Below are 16,707 nucleotides of genomic sequence, written 5' to 3'. Positions count from 1 at the left end.
AATCAATGAAAAATATAAAAATTTAACTGATTTTTAAAAAAACATTAATAATATAGAAGCATCCAACAAGACATATACACTGAAACAGAAAGAGTGTTGCTAAGGCAAAATGTCCGAGAATTTAGTGTAGCCACTCACTTAGACAAACCAAAGCATGAGTTAGTTGAGATTCTCACATCGAAAAAAAAGCAAAAGGACCACATTAATTTTCACTCGTGTGTATATTTATATAATTATTTGAAATTTGTATATAAACTAAATTTAACTTGTGCAGAAAATTATTTTATTTTTTAAAATTTTCTTAAAAAGAAGCTACTTGAAACATATCATTAAAGAATATTTTCTCATTAATTCCCTCCAATAATAATGTTTTGATATAGAAGATATATCATGTCTTCTTAAAGGCATTTATTCTTTTGATTGCACTTGTCTATGTTTTCTAATATTAGTTTCTTTACATAAAATTATACAAATCAATGTAAAATATAAAAATTTAACTGATTTTCTTAAAAACATTAATGATATAGAAGCATCCAATACAACACATGTCACGCAAAGAAAGAGAAAGAGTGTTGCTATGGCAAAATGTTTGAGAATTGAGTGTTGTCACTCCCTTAAACAAAATAAACCAAGTTAAGATTCTCACATCAAACAAAAAAAACAAAAGGACCATCAATTTTCACTCGTATGTATATTTATATAATTATTTGAAATTTGTAAATAAACTAAATTTAACTTGTGTAGAAAATTATTTTATTTTTTTAAAATATTCTTAGAAAGAAGTTACTTAAAACATATCATTAAAAAATGTTTTTCATTAATTCCCTCTTTAAAAGTTCGAGAATTGAGTATAGCCACTCACTTAACAAATTAAGCATGAGTTAGTTGAGATTTTCAAACAAAATGAAAAAGACCAGGTCTCGTGTGTTTATTTTTAGCATGCATGCTTTAAAGTGCCACAAACTCCTCTAACTCCTGTACTATAAAATGAACCCCACTTTCACTCTCATAACACAACAATTTCACAACAACATCTATTTACTACAAAGGAATACACCTTGTTTCTTTGCGTGTGACTTCACTCCACCAACATCAACTGCCATGGCTCTCAACATCTCTTGCTCCAAGGCCATTCTAGGAACTCATGTTCCTATGTCTGTTCCTAAGTCTGCTCACAACACACCCAATTTTTTCTTCACTGCCATCGACAGAAAGGGTTGCAACTTTGCCTTCCCAAAACTTGTTCAAAACCAGGGTCTTTTCCCACTTCACTCTGTGCCATCCGAAACTATGGTCCTTTCCTTTTTCACATCTTTTTGCTTTCTTCCTTTGTTTTAATTGTCTAATGATGGATATTGGTTTTGACCTTGCATGTGTTTCTAAAAATTCTCCATTAGATTAAACTTACAACTTCTTTCTCATATTTGGAGAAACTTGTTATGAAATCAAACTTTCTGAATTAGTCTCTGTCAAGAGACAAACAAAAACTAGTCTGATTGCTAAATAACATTTAATCCTGGTTTGCATGACATGATGCAGGTGGATTTGGACAATTTGGTGCTTCAAACTGAAGAAAAACCAAGTGAGTTTTCTAAGTCTTGGCAAACATCCTATAAGATCTTTCTACCAAATATATATATTCTGTCTAAGTAGCTATCTAAAAAATGTCCATTTGTGTGGTGCAGAGGAACCAAAGATCATTAATGTCAAATTTCAGTTGCATCAGAAATGTCGTTTTGAGGAACAATTTATGGTAGTTGGTAATGATCCAATGTTTGGCTCATGGAACCCTGCAAAAGCCATACCAATGAGCTGGTCAGAAGGGCATGTGTGGACAGCAGAGATGGTGAGTCTTATTGTTACTATTATTAAAATCTTTTCAAATTATGGAAATTTTTGTGTGACTAAAAGGTTTGGGTATTATTGCCACATTTGATGCAATTAGGCTGTACCTGCTGGAAAATTCCAGTACAAAATCATCTTGAAAACAAGAAATGGTGACATTATGTGGCAGCCAGGGCCAGACAGATTTGTTCAGACTTGGGAAGCTATGAACAGAATCACTATTTCTGAGGATTGGGAAAATGCTAGACTTCAGAAAGTAACAGATGATAATGAAGTTGTTTCCACCAAGACATCAGAGGAAGATAAAGCTGATCAGGCAGATAAGGATTCCCAGAAAAAGTCTGAAATTTCCAATGTGGCTGAGAATTTGGATACTGCAAAAGAGAACCAGAAATCCGATGCTTCAAGGTCATGAAGAACAACACTCTTTAGAGGCCATTGCTGAATTTTGTTTCCTTCAACACACAAAGTATTATGATCTGCGGCTACAATCAAAGCTCCAATTAGTCTTGAGCTAGTTATTTCCATTCTTCTCATATTATTACTATTTTTTGTTAGTCAAAATAAGTGTCTCACTTCAATTCTATGTTCACATGTCTTCATCAATCAAATTTATTTATTTACTTTCATCCTTTTCTCCTTTTTCTTTTCTTCTTTCTTTTTCTTACATATTCTTCTTCTCTGCTTCTCTTTAGCTCTCTCGCTCCTCCAAACTTCTTTCTACTTTTGTTTCTCATTTTCTTAACACACCCTTCATAAAAAAAATAGAGTATAGAACAGTTATATTTTATCATAATTGAATTTTAAGGTCATTTTTATAAAATATCTCTACTCTTAAATTTGTTTAACTATAATGGTAAGTTTTTTTAGTTTTGTTTACCCTATCATATGAAAAATAGTATTTTTCTTAACTCTTGTGCTTTGATTTTTGTTTTTTATTCTAGTGATGATTTTTCCTAAGTTCCTAAAAGTATTGGTGCATTCTATACTCCCTTTTAGGGTTAAACAATTTCTAAATAAAGAAAATTATTTTCATTTATTAGCGCAATTGAATATGTGTATGGAGTATTATTGTTCTTGAAATGGTGCATCATTATGTGAGGGTTTTACACTTGAACTTTGGTTTTATCAAATTGAATGGTAGTAGTTATGCTTTAAGCATGTTTATTTTGTGTGCATTTTTAATTTGATGGAATGACTGGAATTTGTAGTTTATGAATTGAAATTGATTTTAAAATATTATATATAGTTTTTAATTTTGTACGATTCATCTGTCTATAAACAAAAGTTAATTAATTCTAGACTTATTCACTCACTAAATTTTGATGCGCTTAATAGATTTAAATACACTTGATTGGGATTGTGATAATTCTTTTTTATTTCATTTTATTGATGTATTTTTTTATTTTATTTTATGATATATTAAAATTGGATTAATTAGGTCACACACCTAAAGATAATATGTTATTCTAGTTTGTGATTTATAACTATATTATCATAATCAAATATTATTATAATCAGACACTAAAGATAATATGTTACTTTTAATGTATAACTTATAAATATACAATCTTATATTAAACATATTATAAATGAAGTGTAAGCTACCACTTGCATTTAATCCAAACTAAATAACCTAACATTCCAATAATCTAAAGACTTAAACCCATCGACCTAAAGGTGATCCAATAAGGTCGTTATGAGTTTGTTACTAAAATTTTCTGAGTCAATTGAATATGTAAAAATTTAAATTTCTAGTACTACATTTAACTATTATTATTAAATTTTGGTACTTTGTAATGTCTTTTTTAACTAAGTTTCTCTATAAATACGACACTTGAACTCACTTAATTTACTAATTTAAAGTCACTTCATTATTTAAACCAGAACAGTAACATTGAATATATTAACCTACAATTGAAAAAAAAATATCATGATTTTCTTAATTATATATTAAGACATAAGATAGTAAGAAGTTAAAAAAAAGTTCTTCCACACTCAAATACACAAATATTGATGCAATATATTTATTCCAACCTATTAAATTATAAATCAACGTCCTTAAAATATCATACATTAATCTCTAATGATACATGTTTGATATGAATCTTTTAACCAATATCTATTTGATTGGTTAATTTAATTAGATTATGATTTAATTATTTATATTTATATAATAATCTTAATTGTACGATTCATCTGTCTATAAACAAAAGTTAATTAATTCTAGACTTATTCACTCACTAAATTTTGATGCGCTTAATAGATTTAAATACACTTGATTGGGATTGTGATAATTCTTTTTTATTTCATTTTATTGATGTATTTTTTTATTTTATTTTATGATATATTAAAATTGGATTAATTAGGTCACACACCTAAAGATAATATGTTATTCTAGTTTGTGATTTATAACTATATTATCATAATCAAATATTATTATAATCAGACACTAAAGATAATATGTTACTTTTAATGTATAACTTATAAATATACAATCTTATATTAAACATATTATAAATGAAGTGTAAGCTACCACTTGCATTTAATCCAAACTAAATAACCTAACATTCCAATAATCTAAAGACTTAAACCCATCGACCTAAAGGTGATCCAATAAGGTCGTTATGAGTTTGTTACTAAAATTTTCTGAGTCAATTGAATATGTAAAAATTTAAATTTCTAGTACTACATTTAACTATTATTATTAAATTTTGGTACTTTGTAATGTCTTTTTTAACTAAGTTTCTCTATAAATACGACACTTGAACTCACTTAATTTACTAATTTAAAGTCACTTCATTATTTAAACCAGAACAGTAACATTGAATATATTAACCTACAATTGAAAAAAAAAATATCATGATTTTCTTAATTATATATTAAGACATAAGATAGTAAGAAGTTAAAAAAAAGTTCTTCCACACTCAAATACACAAATATTGATGCAATATATTTATTCCAACCTATTAAATTATAAATCAACGTCCTTAAAATATCATACATTAATCTCTAATGATACATGTTTGATATGAATCTTTTAACCAATATCTATTTGATTGGTTAATTTAATTAGATTATGATTTAATTATTTATATTTATATAATAATCTTAATTGTACGATTCATCTGTCTATAAACAAAAGTTAATTAATTCTAGACTTATTCACTCACTAAATTTTGATGCGCTTAATAGATTTAAATACACTTGATTGGGATTGTGATAATTCTTTTTTATTTCATTTTATTGATGTATTTTTTTATTTTATTTTATGATATATTAAAATTGGATTAATTAGGTCACACACCTAAAGATAATATGTTATTCTAGTTTGTGATTTATAACTATATTATCATAATCAAATATTATTATAATCAGACACTAAAGATAATATGTTACTTTTAATGTATAACTTATAAATATACAATCTTATATTAAACATATTATAAATGAAGTGTAAGCTACCACTTGCATTTAATCCAAACTAAATAACCTAACATTCCAATAATCTAAAGACTTAAACCCATCGACCTAAAGGTGATCCAATAAGGTCGTTATGAGTTTGTTACTAAAATTTTCTGAGTCAATTGAATATGTAAAAATTTAAATTTCTAGTACTACATTTAACTATTATTATTAAATTTTGGTACTTTGTAATGTCTTTTTTAACTAAGTTTCTCTATAAATACGACACTTGAACTCACTTAATTTACTAATTTAAAGTCACTTCATTATTTAAACCAGAACAGTAACATTGAATATATTAACCTACAATTGAAAAAAAAATATCATGATTTTCTTAATTATATATTAAGACATAAGATAGTAAGAAGTTAAAAAAAAGTTCTTCCACACTCAAATACACAAATATTGATGCAATATATTTATTCCAACCTATTAAATTATAAATCAACGTCCTTAAAATATCATACATTAATCTCTAATGATACATGTTTGATATGAATCTTTTAACCAATATCTATTTGATTGGTTAATTTAATTAGATTATGATTTAATTATTTATATTTATATAATAATCTTAATTGTACGATTCATCTGTCTATAAACAAAAGTTAATTAATTCTAGACTTATTCACTCACTAAATTTTGATGCGCTTAATAGATTTAAATACACTTGATTGGGATTGTGATAATTCTTTTTTATTTCATTTTATTGATGTATTTTTTTATTTTATTTTATGATATATTAAAATTGGATTAATTAGGTCACACACCTAAAGATAATATGTTATTCTAGTTTGTGATTTATAACTATATTATCATAATCAAATATTATTATAATCAGACACTAAAGATAATATGTTACTTTTAATGTATAACTTATAAATATACAATCTTATATTAAACATATTATAAATGAAGTGTAAGCTACCACTTGCATTTAATCCAAACTAAATAACCTAACATTCCAATAATCTAAAGACTTAAACCCATCGACCTAAAGGTGATCCAATAAGGTCGTTATGAGTTTGTTACTAAAATTTTCTGAGTCAATTGAATATGTAAAAATTTAAATTTCTAGTACTACATTTAACTATTATTATTAAATTTTGGTACTTTGTAATGTCTTTTTTAACTAAGTTTCTCTATAAATACGACACTTGAACTCACTTAATTTACTAATTTAAAGTCACTTCATTATTTAAACCAGAACAGTAACATTGAATATATTAACCTACAATTGAAAAAAAAAATATCATGATTTTCTTAATTATATATTAAGACATAAGATAGTAAGAAGTTAAAAAAAAGTTCTTCCACACTCAAATACACAAATATTGATGCAATATATTTATTCCAACCTATTAAATTATAAATCAACGTCCTTAAAATATCATACATTAATCTCTAATGATACATGTTTGATATGAATCTTTTAACCAATATCTATTTGATTGGTTAATTTAATTAGATTATGATTTAATTATTTATATTTATATAATAATCTTAATTCTTATAACTTCAACATTATACAAAGCTTTAGACAATTAAAGGTAAAACTACTTTCATATTATTTAACATTTATAAAAAAAAGTTTAGTTGAACAAGTTATTTTCCTATGTTTTTTATTCTCTTGTGAACTAGCTTGACAATCCTAAACTAACTTCAAGTTAATCCCTCGAAAAACATTAAAACATCACAATATTAATCTACAAAAAATTTAATCACCTCATAATTCCTTAAATAATTTGTAACAAAATATCCGCTAAAAAAAGTCATAAAGCTTGCAACTAATTTAGTCTATCGTGTGGGATGGATAAGATAACCCCATTTATATCATTTCATTTATATAATTTATAGAAATTGATAGAATAAGTATACTAAGTATACAAAGTAACAAATAGATGTATTAGTCATGCTAGTTCCTTATTTAGGAATTGAAAGAAAAAGGGCCATTTTAACTCAGTGGTAGAGTAACGCCATGATCAGGCGTAAGTCATCGGTTCAAATCTTGATAGCAAATATCCATATAAGCTATTATTATAACATTTAAATATTAGAAAAAACTATTTAGACATATATAGATAAAACTTTTTCTCCCCTTTTCAAACCCTGTAAATCTTTACATTTTTACATAATACTAAGTCCTTAATTTTCACAAATTTTCCAACCAAATTTTTGGATTACTTTATATGTTGATTATTTTATGCATTGGTCAATATCGGACGAGTCAGTCTCAATCTTGGTAACCGACCGACTGAGTCAACACCTTAAGATACATAATAAATGACAACAATAATAATTACAAGAACACTTAATGAGTCGCAAAAACATCTATGACAAATTAGCTAAATACTAATTAACCAAGAGATTATACAAATATTCTTTAGATATTTCAACATACCTATATACCAATATATCCTCTAAGGATCACGATGCACATCAGTGAATAACTGATATCCAGCACATCACAACAAGGACTCATAACCAACACTATAAATAAACTTTCTCCAAATGTGTAAAGTACGTTTTTAATCAGTTTACAAACATATATTCTTTACACATAATACTTATCTTGAGGTCGATTCTAACCGAACACAAACATTTGAAGGAAGAGATTCTAAGAAAGGAATAAAGAGATCACTAACACACTACTAACACACTAGCAATTGTACGATAAAAGGTCATCTTTGCTACACTTTATATTTTTAATAAATCATATATATCCACAATTTCTTAATTAAGAAATAAGAAACAAAAATTTAAAATACTGAAGGACGAATTTAGTCTATTATGCATATAAAACTTAAATGGGCTAAAATTTACTTTAATTGGATGTTTAGTTTATTACAAGATACTAATAGCTTAAACTTGATTGAATTTTCTTTAAATACCAACTTGTAAGTTAATCATCCCATCATTAACCTAATTATTGACTAATACAAAAAAAAACTCGATCACCTCCTACTGTAAATTTCCCCTATCGCACGTTTATTATCACATTCTATCTTCTCTTTCTTACCTAAATTTACTCATTGAATAATTGTTTTTTTAACGTTTTACACAGTACACAACATACCGACACATCAAAGTTCACTCGAGAAATTTAAAAATTTCTTCTCTTTATCCTAGTTTTTACCACATCCAATAAAAATCCTTCAAAATAAATAACTTCTCAATCTTCTAACTAAAAAATTAATTTTATATCCTAAATTCTTAAAAACTTAACCAAATTTTCAGAGAAACATTATATTTTGAATATTTTAAATGGAAAATTTTGTAAATTGGTCATCTTAATCTATAAAAAGACCCAATGTAGGTCGTCACAAGAAGACCTATGTTTAACTGAGAAAAACACCCCTTAAAAAGAGACTCAAACTCTTAACCGATTACTAGTCACGTAATGAACCCAAAAGATCAAAAGATTATACGAATATCTCAGGATACTAATTGCAGTGATTACTAAAAATATTAATCAGTCAAATCAGAAGACACCAATGCTTAAGAAAGGAGAAATTATTTTCTTGTAATTAATATTCCAACTATACTGAAAAGGGTGCTACACAAACATTCTGTAAATGAGGAAAATAGTAGGGCAAAAAAAAAATGCCCTTCCCGATGACAGAATTTTGCCAAGGAAATTTACCTTGGCATATCTACAACCGCTATCCACAGATATTACAGGAGCAAATTACATCAAAAACCCTTTTGCGTGCAAAATGATAATGTGCCGTCCGGAAAATTCAAAAGCCCCTTTTCCAGTTGCTTCACCGACGGTAAATACTTCATCTTCCAACTTTTTCATTCCTTCAATCGTTTATTGGAAACAGAAGCCATTCTGAAAGTAAACAAAAAAAACTAAGCATGGACACCCCTTATGATATAAAATACTCACTCCTAAAACCAAACTTCTGGAGTAACAAATCATTAAATTTAGATATAGATCCAAAAAGTTTATTGAAGGGCGTGATAAAGACACCATTATATATTCTGGAGGAAAAAAATAAACAAAAAATCGAGGAAAAACATGAGATACAAGAGTTCAAAACGAAAAATTCATGCTTTCACACTTTCAGATAAAATCTTATTTTAAATTACCTCGGGGAGCTGATACGCTTTTCCATTTGTTGATTAATGGCATTAGGTGTACTTGATCTAGTCTCAGCATCCGAAGCCTGAAAATCATAGTGAATTGATACAAATAATTAAATCCACGTGAGAAGTTAGGAAATTCAGAGATGACCTAGCATATCAACTTTTTCCCCTTAGTGGTATAAAGCCAACACACAATAAAAATTCCAGAAAACAACCTAGTGCAAGTACTATCAAGCGGCACCAATTATTTTAGTCTGTACAAATTCCACATGTCAAACCTTAGACCAACTGTTATGAAAAATAATTAAAAGAATAACATAAACTTCTGGAAAAAAATAATTGATTACTTGTTTTCCAACTGAACTGGAAGGCAACAATGAGAGACATGCAATAGCAACAATATGGTTCAAATGAGAAGGGTGTACTTGGATAATGGGTAGATACCAGGGACTAACCACCAAGCCATTACCTTTTAAGCCGGAACTTAAGAAGCCTGTCTAAGACAGCAGTACCAGACGTGAAGCCAGTTCACTCCCCATTCAGTGATTTAGCCTTCACATTGATGCTACACAATTCCATAAACGATGTGATTTCTCTAAACAACCACTTTCATCTGGAATTTCTAGTCCACATACCCCCCTTATCCAAGCATCACCTATTTCCTTAAATAAACAAGTCAAGTCAACTACCAAAAACATTACGAAAACCCACCTCAGAAGCATTTTCTCTAGGCACTCCATCTTCTCTTCGCAGTTCATTGGATTCAGGATTGACCACATCCCACAAGAAACCATTGTCACGTCCAAGAGAAAGCTTGTCAAATTCTCTATCAACGACTCTACACTGAGGCTCCACATGCGCCACATACTTCTCTGTAATTCCATACACCAAAAAAGCATTCAGAACTTACTATAATTCCAATAAAGGGTAAAAAGTTAGTTAGAGTTGTAACAATGACTTAGCATGGACAAACGTAGTTGATAAACCAGAATGCATCCACCAGTGTCATGCAGAGAAGCAATTCCTCAAGTCCAGACAAGAAAATAAAGTAAAGAATATTTACTTCTTGAACCAAGTATGCTGATATTTTCTACCCTTACATTTAACATACGCTGGAACATTGGGTACCATAAGATATTCTTGAACTGACTCCTAATTGTTCAACTTGCCTCAAAAATCAATGCGTATAATTTCACAAACCATTAAAAATAAAGAATCTCAGAACTATTCTACATGCATGCATAGTGATGGAATGCAAGGGGAGATTCAAATACTTGTTGTCAGGCAACAAGTAAAAGCTATCACTATATTATATTGACAGTGTTACCTGCTAAGCTGCGAAGGGCATTCTCAGCAGCTTGTTGTTGAGCATCCTTCCTTGTCCTACCCATACCAACACCTATTTTCTCACCAGTAAATAGTACCTAAACCCAGTCACAAGACAAATTTACAACACAGGCTATGAATCAATTAAAAGAGATAAGAACATAACTACTTCAGATCCATGGGTAACAAATAACCATATAACAAATCTAGTTTAATAACACAGATCAACTACTGCATATAATAGTATAACACAACTCATACTAAATAAGAAAAGAGTACTGCAAATAAGAATAATTGTTCACATGACATGCATACACAAGCATATAATAACAAAAAAAAAAGAATAGAAAGGAAATTTCACTGACCTCAACTGAAAACTGCAAGTCTTTGCTGGTGCTTAGAATAGACTTAAACTCAACCTTTAAAGGAAAAACATATTAATGCAGTTCAAGAAAAACAAACAAAAATATTATCAGTTAGGTGCAGAAGCCATGCACACCTTTGAGTTACACCGCCTCCCAATTTCCTGCAGCACTTGAATGGACAGAGGTGGTAATAAGTTCAATTTTCCAGCTTCATTTTGAAGATCTTTACTATTAGAAGATGCATGATTCTGAGATATCCCATCCTCTGCAGAATGTTGGGTCAATAACACAACACAGAAAAAAGCAATAATTATAGGCAAATAAAATAATGCAAATGTGAAGTCCAGAAACTAGCTTGTCCATAATATATGGTATATTTTCACACACAATTCAGCATACATAACAAGAGTATCAAATACAACTTAAAGACTTGAATCAGAATATATTACAAAAATACACTTTACCTGATAGCAGAGACTTAGATGGAGCATTCTGCCTCGGCAAATCAGAAACAGAAGTTGCCTGCGTATAAGCAATATTTCAAATCAGGAAAATTTACAGTATTCCAAAGAACACTTAAAACATAGTACAAAATAAAAATTGGGAGGCAACAGAATGTTTGTTGACAAACCTCTTCAGTCTTAAGTTGTGATGCTTGTTGGTGTACGACATTGGAAGGTGAACCTATGACACTATGAGAAAACGGTTTCAGTTGAGCCTGATGCTTATCGGACTTTACTAGACTAGATTCTTTACCAGATGCTATAGACCAATTATTTGTTTGAGTTCTGCTGGTTATATCATCTTCTACCAACCCACCTCCAAATGACTGTGGCATTAAAGATGCTGATGCTTGATTGGGTGGCCTAGATATCAGAGGAGGTTCAGCTGAAATTTGACCTCTTATATCTGGTCCATGTCTCATGCCTAGAACACCTTTTCGCATGTCATAATCTCGATCAACAGAGCTGGCTTCATGTTTGACCGGGGGTCCAAGCAAACCAGGTTCTGAAACAAGGTTGGTAAAGATTACATCAAAAGAAGGCATATAGTTTCGAATGTACAATGTAGAAATCCTAACAGCATACGATGTTCCATACTCAGTGACGGAATCAGTATTCTTGAAGATCCAGGGCCAGTGACACTTGAAATAATACCAGCAGTAGGCTGAGAGGCCTCATGTCTAAACTCAACACTGTTTGCCATGGGTTGGGTGACCATGTCAACAGGAAATTTATCACCCTGATAAGAATAATACAATAAATAAAGGGATAATTATTGTAGTATCTACAAATGTTCCGTGCACTTAAATACCAACATTCATCACACGGACAAGAAATCCCCTACCAATATTTACTGGAAAGGTTGAGAAAACATTGCTATAACGAGATCAGAAATATTAGATTGAAAACCAAGGAAACTTACAGGTTGACTTAACCTCCGTTCAACTTCTGCACCATTGATTCCTTCACTGAGTGGGGCATTAGTATTACCATTTGGCACATCCTGTCATCCAGTGAACATGGTGATATTAGAGCAACAAACAAATCAGAATCTTCAACAGCAATATAAAGGCACATCATCCTAGATGGCAAGTTATCATCAATAACTAGAAAAAGCATATCTTCCAGTGTAATACCTCCGACATCAAGTAGTTGCTCACATCTGGAGGGTGAGGTAAAATTCCAATATCATCTTCAAAGAAGATTTCAGCAATTCTTTGTAATAAACTCTCATCAAACTCTCTGAGAACATGGCAAAGTAATTCTTAGTCATAGTGGGAAGTATATTTGAGCTAGTGAAACTAAATATCACAACTTACTTGAAAAAACAACCTCTGACATTGCATGCAACATTTCTCGCTACACATAGGACTGGGACAGCATTGGCCGTCTAATAAAAAAAATACTAAAGTTAAAGTCTCTACCATGGATACTTAGAAGAAAAAATATTTTTTTGCAATAATAAACCTGTACCTCTGCTTGAGGAGCATAATAAGGAGTAAATGCAGGAACAACATGAACCCTAGGCTGGTCCTTGTCTTCCCAAACCTTTGACCGGTCATCAATCACCATTGCCATTTTGGGATGGCACATGCCATCTTGGAAAACATTTGGCAGAGATTTGCGGGAGCCTGAAAATGAATTGCAGCCAAGAAGAAATTATCCACAACATGACACAATAAAGCACAAACGAAGTTGTGCAATTTGTATTTGTTCCATAACCAAAAATACAAAATAGAACAATTTATTTGAAGAGGTTGTTTCATTTCAAAAATTGTGCGAAAAATGTATCATGTTAAAGAAAGATTATTTACAGAAGGTTCAAATAGTTAGGTACAAAAGAGAATCATACCCGATTTGACACAAATAACACGTTCAAGGATTTGCTTTGGACCTATAAGATGTGCCTCGGGATCGAGAAGCCTCCACATTTCCAAAGCATAATCCCTTTCAGCCATAGTACAAACATATACTTCAAACCGCTTGCGTCCTTTTGCAGTTAAATAGCATCTTAGATCCTCCCATGCTGGTCGTAATCTCACTAATACACTAGTATCACGTATCTGTAAAAAAAACAAGCAGACTCAAATTCCCTACATGCCAAAAGGCTTCCAAACACAACTACACCAATTAGGTGCAACTACTAACTACATTGCACGCTTACAGATTCATAGGAAAAGAAGTCAAGTTTATACTTCGTTTATTATCTAGAGAGATGGGATGAAGATGAATTAGAATGCTTAACTACAACAAAACTAAACAAAGTCAATCCACTAAGAAACTAAAACCCTGCCCAAGTGCATTGATAGCATATACATTCATAACAAGGATAAGCATATGCAGGAATCAGTAGCCACCAAGCAATTTAATCAATAATAGAAATGTAAAATTAAGACTCAAATGCCTTAGAGCCTTTGCCACTCAGCTTATTTAGCTCATTACTTAATTTTTGTAACTCAACAGATAATTTGAAGGTACATTTACACAGGCAAACAAATAAGCAAAAGCTGAAACTGTAAATAAGAAGGAATCAACACAAAGTATTAAACCACAATAACTCTTAAATGGCCAATCATCTAAAATACGAGATGAAAGAAAGCATAAAATATCAAATACCAATAATGATGTAATTATTTGTCTCTCCCCTATAAAGGTAATAAAACATTCCTAATTCCGCCAAAAAACTACCGAGCAAAACTATACTCTTCAAACCCAAATCTCTGAAAGCGTTCATTTATGAGTAAAGCAGTAATGAAGTAGATAAATATATAAACCAGTTGAAAACCTATGCTTATCCGAGTCAAAGCTGTTTGTCTTCCCAATGTTTACCCCATTCAATTTTGCTGTGTGACCCAGAATCAAACATAAGGACAGGTTTGCAAAAAATTATTCAAGAAGATTTACAACTCTCCCCAACTCCCATTTCATTCTTCATCAATTTCCAAACCATTTAAACGGTTTAAATTGCAGTTGCGTTGTGCTCTACTACAGCCCAATGCAATCCACAAGCAAAGCACAATGCAGTTGTAGTGTTGCAAACGTCAGAACCGAGAACACCCACGTTACACAATCCGTTTCACCATTTCAATCCCATCAAACAGTTTTAAAAAATTAACCACATCAGCACACTACACATCCCATAATCAGACACCTCAAACTTCAACTATTAATTTTCATCGATTCGAAAAACCCCAAATTTAAACCCTAAAACCGCCATCGAGCAATCTCAAACCACCACTTAACTCCATAAGAAATAACCCCAAAACCCAAACTAACCAACAACTAAAACCAAACACAAACACATACAAAGTTCTCATTGAGCGACTATAGTCTTAAGTTAATAGTAACAGTCAATAAATAACCATAAAGGCACAAACCTCAGGATTGATGCGAGTGAGTACAATATTCTTATCTTGCAGCCTAACAACCGGACGAATCAGTTTCTCGTGGCTACCGGAATGCGGCAGCACCTCCTCCATCTGAACCTTATACACCTTCCCGTTATCCATCACGCAATCGCTCTCCGCAAACTGCTTCAGCAGCAACCGGTCCTCCAGGTAGCGCTTAAGCTCCGCCGACATCCCTTGCACCCGCAACGGGTCGATCTCGCGTGAAAGCCAAACCCTCAAGGCCTCAATCCTATCCTCAAACGACTTCATCGTGTTCGCAACGATGAGAGTCTCGTCCAAATCGAACACAATCGCCAGACACCGCAGGTTCAGCATCCCCAAACACGCGTGGTAGAGTCCTACAGGAACCGCGAAGCACCAGAAGCACGGGAACTTCTTCCTTTTGCTCGGCATCGAAACGAGGTGAATCTCCTCGTCATTTACCAGCACCACCGCCGTCTAAAACGCACAGTTTTGTCAGAAACACTAAAATTGCAGAAAATAAAAGCTTCATTTACTCATTTCGCGCATTTAATTTCTTGATTTTAACCTTCATTTCGTAGAAGCAACTGGCGTGGATGGAGGTTAGTTCCTTTTGCTCTGCGACGACTGAGGAATCGAGCTTGCAGCGGACGTTGAATGCGGCAATGGTTTGGAGGATCGACAGCGGAGGGCAGCGCTCGCTCTTGGCACTGAAGTGGTGGATGCGAATCTCGTTGTTGGGGAAGCGGAAGTTGTGAAACGGCGTCGTCGGAGAAACATCAAGTTCGCCAACGTGCTTGTCGCCATCGTAGACCTCATGTTTGAACCCTAAACGATTCATCACTCGCGCGCAGAACGCTTCCGAGTATCGGAAACTGAAACGACGACAGTGGAGACAAAACGCAAAGCAGGTAGGAGAATGCTCAGGAGACGAGAGTTTCGCGCAGATTCGCGAATGCCATTTTCTTCTTCCGGTGTTTGGTTCTTCTAATCATCGGAGATACTCTTGCAGAGTCACAAACACTCCCTCTCTCTATTACAGTCTCTGAGACTCAGACCATTCTCTCACACACACTCTCTCTCTTCTTTCTCTCTCTAGCCTGCGTTTTCAAACTATCACAGCGCTTCCATATATATAGCCAGAAAGAGGGGTTCGGTTGAACAGGAAACGTGGATGTTGTGTGAGATTACGGATATACCCCGATTAGCTTCCCGGGAGATGTTAAAATTACACGGGTGGGGACAAATTACGAGACCCTCTGGGACACGTTGCACTACCATCCACCGTTAATCGTACAAAGAAGAGGGTTACGTATCGTACTATTTATAACCTCACTTTACACTAAACATCTCTTTCAATTCTCTCTCCTATACGCTACTTGAAAACATAAATTTTAGTGTAAAAAGACATTTTGCTTATAAAAGTTTACGACATTTTCATCTTATAAATGGTTTCCTTTAACTTTCTAATTCTTTTTATTTAAATATGTAAATTGAACAATTTATTTTTATTTTTAAATATACTTTAATATTATCACTTAAATAACACTTTAAATATAATCAATGCATTATATTAACGAATTGCCCTGAAAGACTTATAATTTTATTATTTTTAAACATTAATACATTTTTATGAACTAATTTATTTTTCTGATTACTTTGCCTTATTTCATTTTAAATGGGTGAAATGGTAAATATTTCTTTAAAAATCAAATATAACAAAATTATTCAATTATGTCT

General features: G+C 31.6%; 2 protein-coding genes across 5 annotated transcripts; one reads left to right on the top strand and one right to left on the bottom strand.

Annotated features, from left to right (window-relative positions):
• The first annotated feature begins 1,003 nt into the window (after positions 1-1,003).
• LOC137823573 (uncharacterized) lies at positions 1,004-2,474 on the top strand. Its single transcript, XM_068628761.1, has 4 exons — positions 1,004-1,293; positions 1,540-1,582; positions 1,686-1,846; positions 1,946-2,474. Exons 1-4 carry the CDS (start codon positions 1,102-1,104, stop codon positions 2,258-2,260), a joined length of 711 nt encoding a protein of 236 aa, XP_068484862.1. The 5' UTR covers positions 1,004-1,101; the 3' UTR covers positions 2,261-2,474.
• Positions 2,475-8,808: 6,334 nt separating this feature from the next.
• Positions 8,809-16,077, bottom strand: LOC137823572 (RNA polymerase II C-terminal domain phosphatase-like 2). 4 transcript variants are annotated; one of them, XR_011083147.1, is made up of 17 exons: positions 15,536-16,077; positions 14,974-15,444; positions 13,449-13,659; positions 13,070-13,227; positions 12,916-12,986; positions 12,733-12,838; positions 12,519-12,599; positions 12,182-12,335; positions 11,725-12,101; positions 11,558-11,615; positions 11,228-11,358; positions 11,094-11,147; positions 10,730-10,826; positions 10,114-10,274; positions 9,872-9,967; positions 9,406-9,482; positions 8,809-9,145 (listed from the first exon to the last, which is right to left on the bottom strand). XR_011083147.1 is itself a non-coding variant. In XM_068628759.1 (16 exons), the coding sequence occupies exons 1-16, from the start codon at positions 15,806-15,808 to the stop codon at positions 9,109-9,111; spliced, it is 2,517 nt and encodes an 838-aa protein (XP_068484860.1). In that variant the 5' UTR covers positions 15,809-16,077; the 3' UTR covers positions 8,809-9,108. The 4 variants fall into 4 exon arrangements, 2 of the variants coding, with proteins under 2 accessions (XP_068484860.1, XP_068484861.1); XR_011083148.1 differs by having other exon boundaries at positions 12,194-12,335; XM_068628759.1 differs by lacking the exon at positions 9,872-9,967.
• Positions 16,078-16,707: the final 630 nt, after the last annotated feature.

Source organism: Phaseolus vulgaris, chromosome 8, assembly GCF_000499845.2.
Source record: "Phaseolus vulgaris cultivar G19833 chromosome 8, P. vulgaris v2.0, whole genome shotgun sequence".
Lineage (NCBI taxonomy): Eukaryota > Viridiplantae > Streptophyta > Magnoliopsida > Fabales > Fabaceae > Phaseolus > Phaseolus vulgaris.
The sequence above is the reverse complement of the archived record's forward strand: the minus strand, read 5'-3'. Positions and strand labels throughout refer to the sequence as shown.